At 39.4% G+C, this 15,897-nt stretch overlaps 1 protein-coding gene across 5 annotated transcripts in view; it reads left to right on the top strand.

The window, feature by feature from the left end:
* The window catches only part of agap3 (ArfGAP with GTPase domain, ankyrin repeat and PH domain 3), a 125,339-nt gene that overhangs the window by 56,339 nt on the left and 53,103 nt on the right, over positions 1-15,897 (top strand). For 4 of the 5 annotated variants that reach the window (XM_034888469.1, XM_034888470.1, XM_034888468.1 and 1 more), the window contains 6 exons: positions 1,008-1,095; positions 5,015-5,100; positions 8,401-8,542; positions 9,127-9,261; positions 12,151-12,278; positions 12,531-12,686. In XM_034888469.1, coding sequence (XP_034744360.1) covers positions 1,008-1,095; positions 5,015-5,100; positions 8,401-8,542; positions 9,127-9,261; positions 12,151-12,278; positions 12,531-12,686 — 735 coding nt within the window. Of the gene's footprint in view, positions 1-1,007; positions 1,096-5,014; positions 5,101-8,400; positions 8,543-9,126; positions 9,262-12,150; positions 12,279-12,530; positions 12,687-15,561 lie in introns of all 5 variants that reach the window. The other variant, XM_034888471.1, reaches the window with a different exon arrangement.

Below are 15,897 nucleotides of genomic sequence, written 5' to 3'. Positions count from 1 at the left end.
AATAGTTTATCTGATAATATAGCTCTTGAAGCAAAACGTAAACACATTTTGTAGAGAAAAAAGCCTAAAACCTGCAAAACAATGTCATGATTGAGCTTGAAGGGTCCTTCTTGAAAAAAAGTCTTGCACACAATGTCTACTAACCTTGTATTTACAAAGCTTTTGAACACATTCCATGGTCCTAAGCCTTGTTTATATTCACGCCATACATCGTGGCGCAGGCCTCTGTAGTGGTGAACGAGCTACGAGCACGCACTCAGACGTTTATGCTCAATGCCGAAACGCCAGGAGGCGTACAAACAATATGATCTGCGAATAAGCAAGAAGTAGTAGGGAAGGAGTAGAGAGCGGTGATAAACGGGAAGCAGGCTGCCTGGCAACAGTAGTAAACACATCCATGAGAAACACTTACGTACTGGCAAATATTGCATTTGTCTACTCTAATTATTAACGTCACTGTCGCTTATCTTTGTTTCAAAATTACTGTCTGCCCCTCAACGTTAAAAACACTCTTTCCATTAGACCCTTCAGCAAAATGCATTTTTTCCCCCCAGTGTGTTGGCTCTCTCTTACCGCATATGTATGGCCATTTAACCACCCCTGTGTTCTGTACATGAAGAATCATACAGATGTTTGTACAGGCCAACCAGCTTGGCCAGTTTTCCCAGCCGACCATGTTGAAGTAGAATGCGCAATGTGCTACGAGTTACAAAAATGTAGAAGTGCACAACAACGCGCTGTAGAAATTGCAGAGCCTTTGCCCTGGACACGAAAGATGTAACATCGTTTTCTGACTCATGCACCTCGCGCCACCACCATGGCGACCATAACCCTTTACTTGGTTGACAGAGCAAGGTTTAAATGTTCAGGCACATAAAGTGTGACTAGCTTGTGCTGAGACCTTTCTTGTCAGGTCCCCATTATGGTCCTTCAAGTCTACATATGCTAGTACTTGTCATGTTATGCCTTTCAGTAATAATCACATTATTTTGCACTTTGCCTTGCAGGGCATTGTGGGAAATCTGTCCAGTGGAAAGTCGGCTTTGGTCCATCGGTACTTGACAGGCACATATGTGCAAGAGGAGTCTCCTGAAGGTAAGAATTTGTTGATGGAGATGTGGGTCAGGTGATGATTATAAACATGAAATCACAACAACAACAACAACAACAAAATCACAAAGATTCATATTTATGCAGCATGTTCACTGTGGCTTTTATGGCCTAATTTACCTTACAACTTGTCTTATCAAACACATGGCCGGTGACAAGTGAAAACCTTTGTTTCAGCTCACAAATTAAGAAGCCTTGTTATTAGATTATTGACATCTGATGCATTTCAAAAGCATTTGAAGTGAATGAAATTATGCAGAAACCTGCCAGCTGGTAAAATACTTTTATGGGTTTTTTTTCACGAGAAGAAAGTCAAGCATGTTGGCACTAATTGCTACACTGTACAGACGGATAACCATATTAGGATGGATGTATTAAGATATTTACATGAAGCATGGTGCCTTGTGAGAATATTTTTTCCAACTAGTTTTTATGAAAATGTTTTTTGTGTGTATGGATCGAGCTCGTTTTTTTGGAAAATATAAGTGTCCATTTTCCTTCACTTGCGAGATAATGACAAAGCATAACATTTACAGTAAATCTAAGCTAAGAAGGTGACTCATTATTAAATCCAGAAAGAGACCCCTCGTCTTTGTAATTCACTCTGAGATTTAAAATCAGATATTCCTAATTTTTATCAGCAGAGTCATAATGAGAATGCCCCCTTCTGGCCTGAAAGATAAGTCCTTTTCTTTGAAATCCACACAGATGTTGGTGAACCCAGAGTTAACTGATTATATTTCAGGGGCTTGCAGTGTTTCATTTTAGTAATTATAGTGCGGATGAGACATGAAGTGCATAATTAGTTTCTGGCATTTTTCTGCACCAAGGGAGAAAATCCTCATAGCTTAATTAGTCTTTGAGAAATCAATGGTGCAAATGCAGGAAAAACAGAACAAGCGTTGTTGCTGTAATCAAGGAAACGTGTCGGCTGAGATATGTCCATGTGTCCCTTTTCTGCGTTCTGCTGTGACACAACATACCTGTCTCGTAATTAGCAGCTGCTCAGGCTCTCTTTGTTTTTTTAATGCGCTCCTTCAACTCTGGCTTTTACGCCAGATTGGGTATTAACATTGCAGGAGCATTGCTCAGTTGAAGAAGGTTCGGCGATTGCGTTTCTTCAGTGTTTTGTTCCTGGTTCTTTGCTATGATATCTGAAAAAAGGTACTAGGGTGTGTTGCCATAGCAACACTGGATGGAGCTCGATTGGATTGTGGCTTTGTGTCAAGGTCTAAGCCTCCGTGTAAGCAGAGTATGCTTACTGCGTGTTAACCGTGCCTACCAACTTAGTGTCTCTCTGTAGTCTGCAAGGTTCTTAGTCACCTCTTTTTTTATGTAAGGTTGATCAACACATTGAAATAATTCATAATTACTTTTCATCATGATGTAGAAAAGCGTTATGATAAAAGAGATTTGGTAGCCTGCCTTATTTATTCACAGCACAGGCTTTTACCATTAGATGCATTGTATTAGCTCAGCTCTAAATAAAGACTACAGCATTTTGGATGATTATGTAACTTAGATGTTTACTTCAAATTCCACCCATGTTTTCACCAGAGCCGTATGCTTTCATTACAGATACTGATTTCAGAGAGACTTTCCATAATCTGTTCTGGCATATGAACGTGCTGCCAAGCTCCACACAAACTCCGTATTCTGATAAATCTTTGGTTTGCTGTGTTGTTCCGATCCAGTCTTTCTCACCGTGTAATGAGATCCTTCCCATCTTTTTCCCTTTTTAAACAGGATTCGAAAACATACAGACACATAGTTTCTCAGTTCTTTGTCTAAATCTCCAAAGCTCTGTGACTTGAGATAAAATAGAAATAATTCTGGCTGCTGGTACATGAATCTCTCTCTGTTACACAACCAGGATCCAGCAGGGCTTGAGTGCCTGTGCAAAATGCTGGGAGAATCCCCTATTTGCCTAGCGGGCTAAAGTGGACTTATCAGGGTGGAAGTGTGGCTCAAGTGGATATGTATAGCTTGCTGAGACAGGAATACTGGCCACCTATTACAAAATGACAAGGCCCCAGCTACTGTATGGTCCTTACAGCTCCTCTGTGATGTCAGATCTGTAGTACCTGATATTCTGGTTGCACATCATGTCCCCGACACTATTATCTAATCATACAAATATCTTAGCTAACATGTCAGCTCACAAAACATTGATAATCTGATAATTGTTACAGGTGTACTTTTATTCTGTGTTGCACATTCGTTGTCTTTAGTCATTTCTTTGATACATTTCATGAACATTCCTAGACATTTCTTTTAAATTTTGTCAAATGGCTTTCATCATATTTTGGTATTCATAAGGAACTGTTTTCACTCCCAGGGACATTTCTAGCCTCACAACTTTCTCATTTGAATATTTTTAATCTCTGAAGGATCGCAAACCTTTCAAATGATATGCACATTCTAATTCACTGCGTAATTTTCCCATTTATATCTTCTTTAGCTGCAGCCAGCTTTGCTAGCGGCAAGGAATATGTATTTCTATTAGAGAAGTGGAAAAAAAGGAGAGAGAAACTCAAGGCGACACGGAGGCTCAGTGTTAGCTCGTCACTTCACTCCTGTGGATATGGTGACCAGCTTAGAATTGATTTGTCTCTGATGTTATCTACCATGATTTCCTTTCCCGTCTCTTTGCTAAAGTTACTCATCTGGTCTTATCATTTTATTGCAAAGTGTAATGAGTTATGTTCATTCTGTAAAAACCAATCTTCTAAACCTTTGTAGCACATTCAGTGATCATGTAAGTGAAGGTAAAGTTGGGCCTTTCGAGGACTTTTGACAGTGGCACTGAACCTGTTCCCTTAGCAGCTGTGCATTAGATACGCTAAATAGCAATTTCTCGCCCACATAATTGGCTCCAGAGAGACCTGGTTTCCTTTCAGCATGTGATCCTAACAGCAACACATTTAAGGGGTCTAAATCGAGAGCTGCACTTCACCTCATACACATTGCACCAAACTTTTATGAGCCATGTCAAGCTGTGTTCTTATATTAAATTTGGTATCCGTAACAATCTGTTTTCATAATTAATTAGCAGAGATGGGAATAACTGTGTTAAAAATGATTTTTCAGTAATGAGTAATCTAATTGATTACTCTTCCCATCTTAATACCGCAGTTACTGTTACTGCCAAAAAATGCTGCGTGTTACTAGAATTGAAGCTGTTTTTTTCATCAGACCAACTAGATCTCTGAGCTGAGAGGCAAAAACTTTTTTTACTGTTCTTCCTTGGTTAGTGGGCCGTGCACGAGACAAGCGCATAAATGCTGACGACTCGCTGAGGTTGAGTAAAATATCATGGTGAGCCAATCAGAAGAGGAGTTGGGAGGGTGTTCGGAGCCCAAATAATCCAAAAGTAGCCTTCTCTAAATGGAAGTATAGCTATTACTTTTCCCTCCAAGAAATCAAACGTTTCGGTTAATAATGTATTGTATTAAGTGTCCATTTTTATTATAATATTCAAATTTATCATGAATAATTGAACATGCACATGTATTTAAGTTCCGTTAAAGAGGCGTGGAGGAGGGGTCACATTTGAGCATTTAAAAATGTGTTTGAAAGTAACGCAGTAGTTACTTTCTGAAGTAATTAATTACTTTATAATTTGTAACTGAGTAACTAGTTTAGTTACTTTTTGGAAGCAGTAACTAGTAACTGTAACTAATTACCTTTTTAAAGTAATTTGCCCAACACTGTAAATGAGTGACATGTCTGCAATGTTTTTTTCTCTTTGGGAAACCCCTGGTGGTCAGTTGGTACATCCTAACAAAGACCATTTTCCAATGTCGTCTTGTACTATCACTAGAACAGACTTGAGATGTTATAAGAGTAGCCCTGAACAATAACAATAAATAATTAATAATGATAATACATGTCTCTTCCTTAGGTGGACGGTTCAAGAAAGAAATAGTGGTGGATGGACAGAGCTATTTACTTCTAATCAGAGATGAAGGAGGGCCTCCAGAATTGCAGGTAAGAGTGTTGATCTTGAAAAAAATGTCTCTTTAAGCGACAAGATGTGTCAGACAGTGACTGTTTAGAGACAGTCCATTACTTCTCTGCAGGACTGTTTAGAGCAGTGTGACAGCACTTGGTGGGTGTTCTACCAAAAGCACTCAAGGGCAGCTATGGATCAATGAGTAAACCCAGCAAAAATTATTTTTGTGGCCAAAGAAGCAATGTAGCACCTAATCGCCCTACTAGTGTGTTACATATGATGAACAGTGGAGCTACTGTTTCATCCAAAGGGTTTTACTTCATAAGAGAACATGCAATTGATATTGTCATAGTGACACTATTTCATAGACTAGGTAAACCCCGCCCACTCTTCTGCCGATTTGATTTGGCCCTGCAGCTCGTTCTGGAAACCTGCACGTTTAATTCCCATGCTTCAGTTCACAATTTTGCAGGAACCAATCACAAAACAGGCCACCTTGCACGCAATTGTCACAAAACCGGGTTTAACACGATGACGATGGAGAAGTAACAAGCAGCTTTCTGTTTACATTCAACATGTTGTCTAGCGAAGCACAGCAAACCGTTAATGCCGCTGTATAGGCTGTTTTAAAGGATTTCAAAGGCAAGTTTTCTCTTAAAATACAACTGAAACTTTCCTTGGAACAATTCCTACAAAAGAAGGATATGTTTGCCCTCATACCGACCGGCTTTGAAAAAAAATATTTAATATTTTTTTCTTGCTCTCAAAACCTTAGTCTTTGCTCTCGATGTAATTTCTTGCTCTCGTCTTAGGATTTTTGTCTTGCTGTGAAAATAATGTCATGGGCGGGGCCACGTTCCTATTGGCCAGTAGGGTAAGCACGGTCTTGGCTTAGAACTCAATCTGAATCATTACACCATTGTCACCGGCATAGATCGAGATTATGGGAATCTTTATCAACTGATTGTCACTGTTAGCACTACTCTGGCTTCTGCTTAGCCTTTTTTTCTTAAATTTCTTTCATCAGAATCATTTATAATGACAAATAAATGATTCTGAAAAATGATAAAACAATAAAATAACAATAACTTTACTACGTCCCTATTGATAAACACTTTTTTTTGTTATTGTGTTTTTGTTCAAAGGACTTTAAGTTTCATATCTTAATGTATTTTCCTCTGTACAATAACACAAATTATTATAACTGTTTTAGTGAGAACTCATAAATAACTACAAATAACGGTTAGGGAAATCTGTTTATGTTTTGTTATTCTGTTGGGCGGTAGTGATCAGGATTGATTTCCTATGCTCAGGGAAATCTCTCTACCCCGTTTAATCATAAACTATGCTGGAATTGTGAAAGTATATGACACAGCAAATACAAAGACTTCTAGATTTTGACAGCAGTGGGAATGCAGAAAACTGATATACAGTAAATGGAGTAGTAGTGTTTAATCATTCATCAATACATAATATGCCAAAGTTACCAGGATGTCCTAATACATCCGGTTGGATCTTGCAGTATACATGCCAGCATGCTTTTCTGGCTACTCTAACCCAAAATCTTTGGCACAGCATATTTGAGCAACGGGTCAAAGTTCAAGGCGCATTGTTATGAATAATATTATGTCCCTGCAGTACGTACTTTATATGAGCAGATGCAGTACATGCTTAAAGTAAAAAGAAAAAGTATAAGATTTAAAACTTAGGATCTGTGTTCTATGGCTGTTGCTACACTGACCCCTCCTGTCTGTATGTACAAACTTCAGTCAGAAGATAATGGATCAGGGTGCATTATAACAACAACTGCATTCATTCATCAAAACATGTATATTTAGACGCATATATATTAATTACGCAATCATTTACAATGATTTGAGTCAAACATGTATTACTTCTAATAATAATCATTTAATAATGTATATTGTTTATTGATTCCTAGTGGGGAAATAACAATTTACACTCTGTTTTTGTTAGACATCACTACACACAGGCCTGAAATATAAACACACATGCTCAGGACCTATTCATGCAAAAATGAAGAGATGTCTGAGTGAGTGGGCTGCCAGTGCTGGACCAGCGCCCTGAGCCGTTGGGGGGGGTGGGGGGGGTAAGGTGCCTTACTCAAGAGCACCTGCTAGTGACTAGGAGGTGAAATAGCATCTCTCTTTAATATTTTTCCCGAAAATTAGATGAATCCGATCCTAGGAAAAGATGACCCATTTCCCGGGAATCGCCGGGAATCCCGGGAAATAGCTGTGTTTAGTGATTTATTTTTTAATATCATTCAAATATGCGTTCCCAAATCCCAAACTGACATTTTTTCTATTATTTGTATCATTATTTGGGCAGGAAACACAGTTTATGTCCATCATCAACCCAATTTGCAATGATCAATTCTGCTGCATGATCAGGTGAGCTGCGTCGGTGACATCTGCCGCAGCGCTGATTATGAAATGTCAGGTGGATTCTCTGTGACTTGTCTTCTGAAAATCTAGGCAACCCGAATAAAAAAAATATATATATATTTTATGTCCTAATTAAATGTGCTAAAGTCAACCATTGAATGATTCTTAAACCATTCTATTAAACAAAATCCATTCTGTAGCTGTTGAGATTTGTTGTTGGCTGCATACGGGAATAATTACTTGAAGTTAACCAATATAGTTCTTTATTAGGACAGGCATATTTCTCTTTTAAACACATACCATCAACTAAATGAAAGAAAACGAACCACAGAAATGTACAACTGTGCACTGCAAAAATAAAATAAATGCTTAAACACTCTGCCGCAATATTAGCAATGCATTGAACTCGTGACGACTTAGACTACATATTTCTTTTAGTTTACAATGCATTCTCACCCTCCCCTTTCTTTTTCTTCTGGAAGTGTGCTTTCAAAAAGCAGAGAGTGTAATAGACTGTGGTCTTAAGCGGTTTCAGAGTTTTGTGACAAGTTGGCCCCAGATAGAAAACGCTCTCTCCGCCTCCACGGATGTAGACTACTGCTGCGTAATGAATTTAGTGAACCTTTATTAAAGTATCCACATTACAGCAGTGTCGCCTGCATCAACGTTACCGTATGACAACAATAGACAACATTAATTTCATTTTGCTTTGCATTTCCCGTCATAACGTTTCCCGGGAATCGGGGAAAAGTCCTGATCAGATTAAACCCTAGTCTGCACATGTATCATTCTTAACAGTTAAGCTCAAATAAGTAAACTAACAACAAGCAACGGTGAAAAAAAACTTGGTTGTGAATGTTTTTGTGCAATAATAAGGCAACTTATATTTCACAGTGCTTCAATACATCACCTCTGCTCTGTTCTCAGTTTGCTGCCTGGGTGGATGCGGTGGTTTTCGTCTTTAGCCTGGAGGATGAGATCAGCTTTCAGACAGTCTACAATTACTTCTTGCGCCTATCCAGCTACAGGAACACAGCTGAGGTCCCCATGGTCCTCGTTGGAACACAAGGTGTTTGCCCTGCATCTGATATATGTTCTGTCCAGATATTGCTTCCTTCAAGCAACTACACAGAAAGTACTGTATGCTCTTACATTGTCTTAACACCTTAGACAATTAAATTATCAACAAATGAAAAGACCAAAACTAACGATTAATTGATCATGATAACAAGTGTTGTAGTGTCGTGTGTCTAAAGCTTGGTATATATACACATATAAAACAATAAAGCTCTTTTGTTGTCAAAAAAAAAAAATTTAAACATACTGGGGACTTACACTGTCCCTCATTACCATAAGCATAAACATGGGCTCTGCTGCTTACTAGCACATTAAAGGTGTATTAATCTTCATTCGAAAATAAAAATTTGAATTGCCAAAATATTTTACATTTACTTATGTTTTACTAACATGTCTTAGAAGCTACAGTGCTCAACCGTGTTAGGAAATTACTAAGTCTGTGTTCAAAATAAAACGTTTATATAGTTATGTCTTTTTTGTGAAATTCATTTCCAATAACAAAAATGCAGAGTATCACCAGCCTTATCATCCAAGTTCAATGTTGAGTAATATGTTTTCTTACCCTATTCTCTTCAGATGCAATTAGTGCTGCCAACCCCAGAGTGATTGATGACTCGCGGGCCAGAAAGTTGTCAAACGACCTGAAGCGCTGCACGTACTATGAGACCTGCTCCACCTATGGCCTGAATGTGGAGAGAGTCTTCCAGGATGGTGAGAGGGGTGTCCAAAAATGGAAATGGGTTAAACGGGAAGTAAACGGTGTAGTCTGAACATGATGGTGGTTTGGAGTACAGTATTGACTAGTTTGCCCCTGACTGGCACACAAGACATATTTGATAACTCCTGAACTGTAATCTTTTGCTTTGATTGGGATTGTTTCTCACTTAAGCTGAATTTATTCGATTATTATTATTATTCGAATATTCGATTGACAAAATATAAATCTGGGAACATTTTTTATAATATTTTTTTAGGTAATAGGTAAAATAGTATAAAAAATGTACTGGTTTCAACTATTCAAATGTGAATATCCACACTTGAACAATTTAAAAACGTCAACTTGGGCTTTAGGAAATCCTGATTGGAATTTTTTACTATTCTCTGACATTTATAGATGAAACAATCACCAATTTATGGAAATTACAAATTCCAAATTATTGGTAATATTTGAAAGTTTTTTTCAAAAATTAAAATGTCTTAACATCAATCCAACATATTATTAGCAAATAAAAATCCCCACTGATGTCAGTCTTACTGGCCTATGGGTAATGTAGTCACTAAGGCCATCCACAGATACAGTTATTACATTAATACAGACAATTATTTTAATAGTTTTGTATTCTATGCACTGAAACAGTATGTATAAAGGCTTTAGGCCGCCCACACGTTATTGTAGGCCCAGTGTAATATGCAACTTAATTTTTACACAATAAATGTGGTAGGGGGTCCCTGCTCTGGCTCTTTTTCAGTTAAGCGGTCCTTGGTTTAAAAAACGTTGAAGAACCCAGTTTTAAAGTATTCTAGGCCACCATTCCAACATCGGATTAGTTTGGAAAGACTTCAGGATTTCTTTACAATTTCGCGTTAAACATAAGTAGAATTTGTGTTAAAACTGTTATTTCTCTCTTTACTCCTCAATAATTGTAACATACTTCATGTTGTTCATGTGTCCATTATTCCTAATTGGAGTTTCCATTTTCATTATTGCTAGCAACATGCAGAAAGGCCTCTGCATGCTTGACTAACTTGAATATTAACAGCTCACCTCAGTTAATAATACAGCAGGCATTTTAAGTTTAATGGAAAAGCAATTGTCCAACACTACAATTATTAATCACCAAAGCTAAAATCATGATCTGGGATTGCATACAAATGTGGATAGTTAATATTCTGTTGAGTGTGGATGGTAAAATCCCCTCTAATGTCTCTTCTGTATTTGTGTCTGAGTTTTCCCTGAATCAATAATTGAAGTCATGAAACTGTCGTTGGGAAACTCAGCTGCTTCAACTCTGGAATATTCTCCCCTGAGGCTGCAGCTCCTCTGAAAGCCTGTCATCCTTCCCAAAACATCTGAATATGTAACACAACGTTCACTTTGCATTTCATTGACTTGATGCACAGGCACGTTGTCTTCCCACCCTGTCGTAATTGCTTCCTGAAGCCCAATTTGAAATGATTAAAAGAGATGAAGGAGTGTTGGGTGTCTGGAGATGTCTCTCTGCATCCCTCTTCTTTCCAATCCTTGTTTCTGTATTTGCCATGCTGCAGCAAGCAGCCAAGCTTCATGGTCCCAGCTGTCAGCACAACTTCAAATCATCTCTCTCTCTTTCCCTCAGTGCTAATTCGCGTCACGCAGCCGCAAACATCACCTCTCTCCCTCTCCCCTTTTCGTTCCACCCAGTCCCTTACTGGAGTGTGCTGTGAATTAAATGACGGGTTGCACCAGTTGCATGGCAAATTGGGTTGTTACGATGATGACAATATTCTAATTTGGCTAACATTACTCTGTAGAGTGCAGTGAATGACACAAAAAAAATAGCAAGCATCATTTACTTTCTTGGAAATATAGGTACTTTTCCACCCAGGAGATATGTATGGGCCACCTTGAAGTATGTTGCTAATTACCTGACTGGAAAACAAATGGCCTGAGGTTTTTTGTGATAATGTGCTCATATGGTCCTTTCTCTGACTGGAATTAATTAGCTTTGCTTACTTTGTTGAGCTTCATTTTTATTAAAATGCTGTTTGTCTTGTGTTTTAAGGAGTCAGTTCACCCAAACAGTTTGTGGAAGGATGCTCTGTTTTTATACATACAGATAAGTGACATACAGAGCATAATTAACTTTTAACCTTTAAGTAAAAATTGCTGTCTACTATTACATGCTGATTCATAAATTCAATGAGTTTAAAATAAGATGGGATATCTTACAAAAGACTCAATCTCTCAAATGTTTAGACTTTTGGAACTATTACTCCAGAGTGTTTGTACACAGTGGTTGAACAATTTTCAATTCAATTCAATTTTATTTATAGTATCAATTCATAACAAGAGTTATCTCAAGACACTATACAGATAGACCACACTCCAGAATTTACAAGGACCCAACAGTTCTAGTAGTTTCCTCCAGAGCAAGCAACAGTGTGACAGTGGCGAGGAAAAACTTCCTTTTGGGCAGAAACCTTGGTCAGACCCAGGCTCTTGGTAGGCGGTGTCTGACAGGCACCACCTGTTTCTTTCCTGTGTTGGGATTCTTGGCTGTACATTACCCACATTTAATTTCCTATGAAAACCAAAGTTGATTCAAGTCTGTTGGAAACCGAGTTGCTAGGAAGATAATTTATGTTTGTTAAAAAACTTTTTATTTAAGTAGTTCATGTTGGGTAAAGGTATCCAATATCCAACCCAAGACATAACAAATGCTTATTATTTAATTTGTAATGTTTCATTGGAGCTGATACAAATTGTTACACTCACATCTGTTAGTAGTGTAGTGTGTTCATTAACAAGTCCCCCAAAACTCCGAAGTATTTATATTAGGAAGAATCTGAAAGGATTAATGAACAATCTGTTAACTGTGTCTTTGCCACTCTCTTCTCCAGTTGCCCAGAAGGTTGTGGCCATGAGGAAAAAGCAGCAGCTCTCTATTGGTCCATGCAAATCTCTCCCTAACTCTCCCAGCCACTCATCAGTACCCGCCGCATCAATTCCCTCTGTTCACATTAACCAGGTAAGATCCAAATCATCAGAGACAGCACACTGTTTTACTATCTGATTATGTAGCTAATTTAATATTAATAAGAGAGCTTCATCCTGTTATTTAAAGAAGTCTACAACATACACATCTTTTATCAGTGTGGGGAAATAAATAGATTGTTCCTCATTATAAAGACTCTCTGACATTCATTCTCTCAATATTTTTCTCTTTTCTTTTTTCCCTTCTTTGGATTCTGTCGGTTCCTCTTAATCTCTCGCTCCCCAGGCGGCCAATGGTGGGGGTGCATTCAGCGACTACTCCTCCTCCGTTCCCTCCACCCCCAGCATAAGTCAGCGGGAGATGCGCATTGAGACCATCGCTGCCTCCAACACGCCCACGCCCATCCGCAAGCAGTCAAAGCGCCGCTCCAACATTTTCACAGTAAGTATGCGACAGCTGATGCAAAGCAACACCCACTCACACTACTAGAAGGCATGTAGCCAAGCACACTTTGTCCACCAGAGGGAGACAGGTAGCTCAAAATGCATCAATGCCACCTCCCTGCCTCCGATTCAGGCAAAGAAAGCATCTTGCTCTTCACACTGCACAATAGGCAAAGGAGTAAAAGACTAAATGATATTAAATCCCCGAAATGCTCCAAAAGAATAAACCCTTCTTTCAAAGCAAATATCAAAGATAAGCACTGTGGAAAAAACGTCAACTCTTTTCACGTCCTCTTTCTTTTCTAATTGGATGTACTAAGTGCGCATGGATTAACTTTTCTCATCTCACCCATAACAAACTAGGCCCTCTGCACTGTCTAAATCTTTGACCTCCCTCCCCCTACCCCTCTTATTTTTACTAGATCCTTTCTTTGCAGTGACTTCCCTTTTGGGAAAGGATGGCAGCAACAAACCGCCAATGCCACTTCTCCTGCCCGACCAAGCTAAACTTAAAGTTTGAGCAAGCCAATGCCCTGTTTACACGCTGCTAGTAACGCATGCCCACGCCCCAGCTCCAGATAGAAATGCTCACCCAGCCACTGACCATCTCACTGAGTCTAACGCCCCAATCCTGACCCCACGTTTTCTACCCTGGCCCAAATCTGATCTCGACCACTAAGATTCACTACCACACTAGTATCCCGACCCCTGTCTTCCTGCTCTCTACCCCGTGCCCTGTCGTATTTTCCCTTTGCTCTAACCAATAGTATATGTGTGCACTAACCACTCTAATTTCCTTAGCTGTCCTAAGCTTGTCTTTTACTTGTAGCCTCTGCCCTCTTCTTCTACCCAGCCTGCTGTCCCACTTTCTCCTCTCTCTTCCCCTCTCTCTTCTTCTTTGCTGCTAAACCTTTCCTAATCTCACATAGACAGACTTCTCCCTCTTCAAGCTCAGAGAGGTCTGCAGAATTTAAAAATAAATAAAAAAATTGCATTATTGTTCTTCAAATCAAATAAATAACTATACGGAGAGAGAGCCTGTTGGGATCTCCAAAAATAAGCCATTGTTTTATCACAATGTCTGAGTAAGCTTTTCTAAAGGTTTACTTATCTTTGTTTCCTAGTTTTGTTCTGCAGAACTTTGTGAGGTTTACGAGACAGAGATCAGGCTACGTGAGATGAGTCTTTCCTAACTCCTACCTCGTACATCCACCCTCCCCAACCTCTAAAATGTCTCTTCTCCTCCACCTGTCTTCCTCCCACTCACCTCTTTCCTCTGTAGCCCTCTGAACCCTGTCTCCCACCTCCTGCCTTTTTCTCTCCCCAATCTCTTTCTAACTCCTTCTGTAACCTCCCTATCTATCCCCCCCTCTCCTCTATTTGTCCTACCGCCTTGACCCTGTTACCCCAGCTGCTGTGGAAGCCGCAGGCTTTGTGGCCTCCGAGCAGTACAGGCTGTGTGCTAGCTCCCCTTGTTGTCTCCCTTCCCCCCCTGCTAGGTAGTGACTAACCATGTCCACCAGAGAAATGAGCCTCTCCCCGTCCGCGTCATGGAAATGCCGAAGCACGCCACCTACCCAGTGTGGGTGCCGGAGTGGCAAGCCGAGCGGGAGTTTCAGCTCATGACCTTCTGAGGAGCGGCGATCCGAGGGCGGGAGGAGGGGGGGGGTGAGGGAGGAAAGAAGGAGGAAGAAGCAGTGGAGGAGGAGGAGGAGGGGACAGAAAGTTAACGGGGCCATGTCAACATTTCTTCAGTGACACTTGAATGTGATGGGCTAAGGAGAGGAAGCCAACCTTTTTGCCATTTTACAAAACGACAGAGAGTAAATATTTCATCAACACAACAATAGTGAGGATGTCAATTTCCTAGCTTTGTCCATTTAAAAATAAATAGACATCTGTGTTACAAAGTTCTCAAAAAGTCCTGCTACTCACTGATAGACAGGGGGGCCATTCAGAAAGCCTGTCATGTTTTCTAACCACACACTTTTAAGTAGTTCACTTAATGTTAATTTTGGGAGTTTCAAGAGAAGTATTAAATGAAAGAAAATATGCCTTAATGTCATCAGTAGACAAGCTTTGACAGATTAATATCAGACTCATTTTAGTCATTACATACAAGGTATTTTGTGCTAATATGACCGATGAGAAAATTGCTGCAAGTAATTGATCTTGTCCACTTGTCATCAGATATTTGTCACATTTGTGGCACTGGCATTGAGACTCTTGAACTTAAGGAGAGTAAAAAGAATTCCTTTTGGGATCAGGTTTATTGGCCCAAGTTTTATCTGACTACAAATTCAATAAACAGTTTATTAGATAACACCATGGAAATAGGTGAATCTTTTTTTAATATATAATAAATTGGTTTTGCCGTTGTTGTTTTTTTTAAGTGAATGATACTCAAAGCTTTACTACAGAAGATCTTATCACTCCGTCGCCTTTTCATCGCCCTCACAAATCAATTTCATTAACCACGATCATTTCAAGCCAGTTTTGACAGTAACTGTCGTCGGCCACTAGGTGTCAGCCCAGTACACATGATCCTTTCCTAGTGCTTCCATGGTCAATAACACTTAATGATCTGTTTTGAAACCTGTCTGTGGTTTTCCTGACGTCTTCAGGCTGTCTGTCCCCTTTTGTGTTAAAAAGCACACTGTTTTAAATACTACAGCGTTTTTTATACTTCATCCCACTCATTAATTCATATCCATTTAATCCATGAATTAATGTCTGCCATTTGGTTTTCCCATTTCATGTTTTTACTACTTACTTGTCACTGGATCTCCACGTGTGAAACAAAACATTACCAAAAACAAACAAAGAAAAAAACAGAGAAAAAAACATTTGACACTGTTTTTCAATATTTGCAGATTTGTGCGTCTGTTTCCAACCTTTCTTCAACAAAAAGGGCTTTCCAACTCCTTCCGAATTAGAAGAGCATGACGGTTTAAATAAAGAGTCCCCCTGCTTTGCCAATCATGATAGAGAGGAGATTATTTATTGAGGATTTACAGCTCGTCGCTGCTTTACCCTTGGGGCTTAATCACATTTAGGGTAATGCATAGAACTTGCACTATACGGAAACCATAGGACTTTGCGTCTAATGCAGCCTAAAAGTCGAGTCGATTGGAGTGTTTGAGCGCACTCAAAGTAGACTGTCAAATATCATGACGTGAGACAGACTCGAGGGACTCTTCTGGAAATGC

Source organism: Etheostoma cragini, chromosome 12, assembly GCF_013103735.1.
Source record: "Etheostoma cragini isolate CJK2018 chromosome 12, CSU_Ecrag_1.0, whole genome shotgun sequence".
In the NCBI taxonomy this organism is placed as follows: Eukaryota; Metazoa; Chordata; class Actinopteri; order Perciformes; family Percidae; genus Etheostoma; species Etheostoma cragini.
This window is presented reverse-complemented; position numbering and strand designations above follow the sequence as displayed.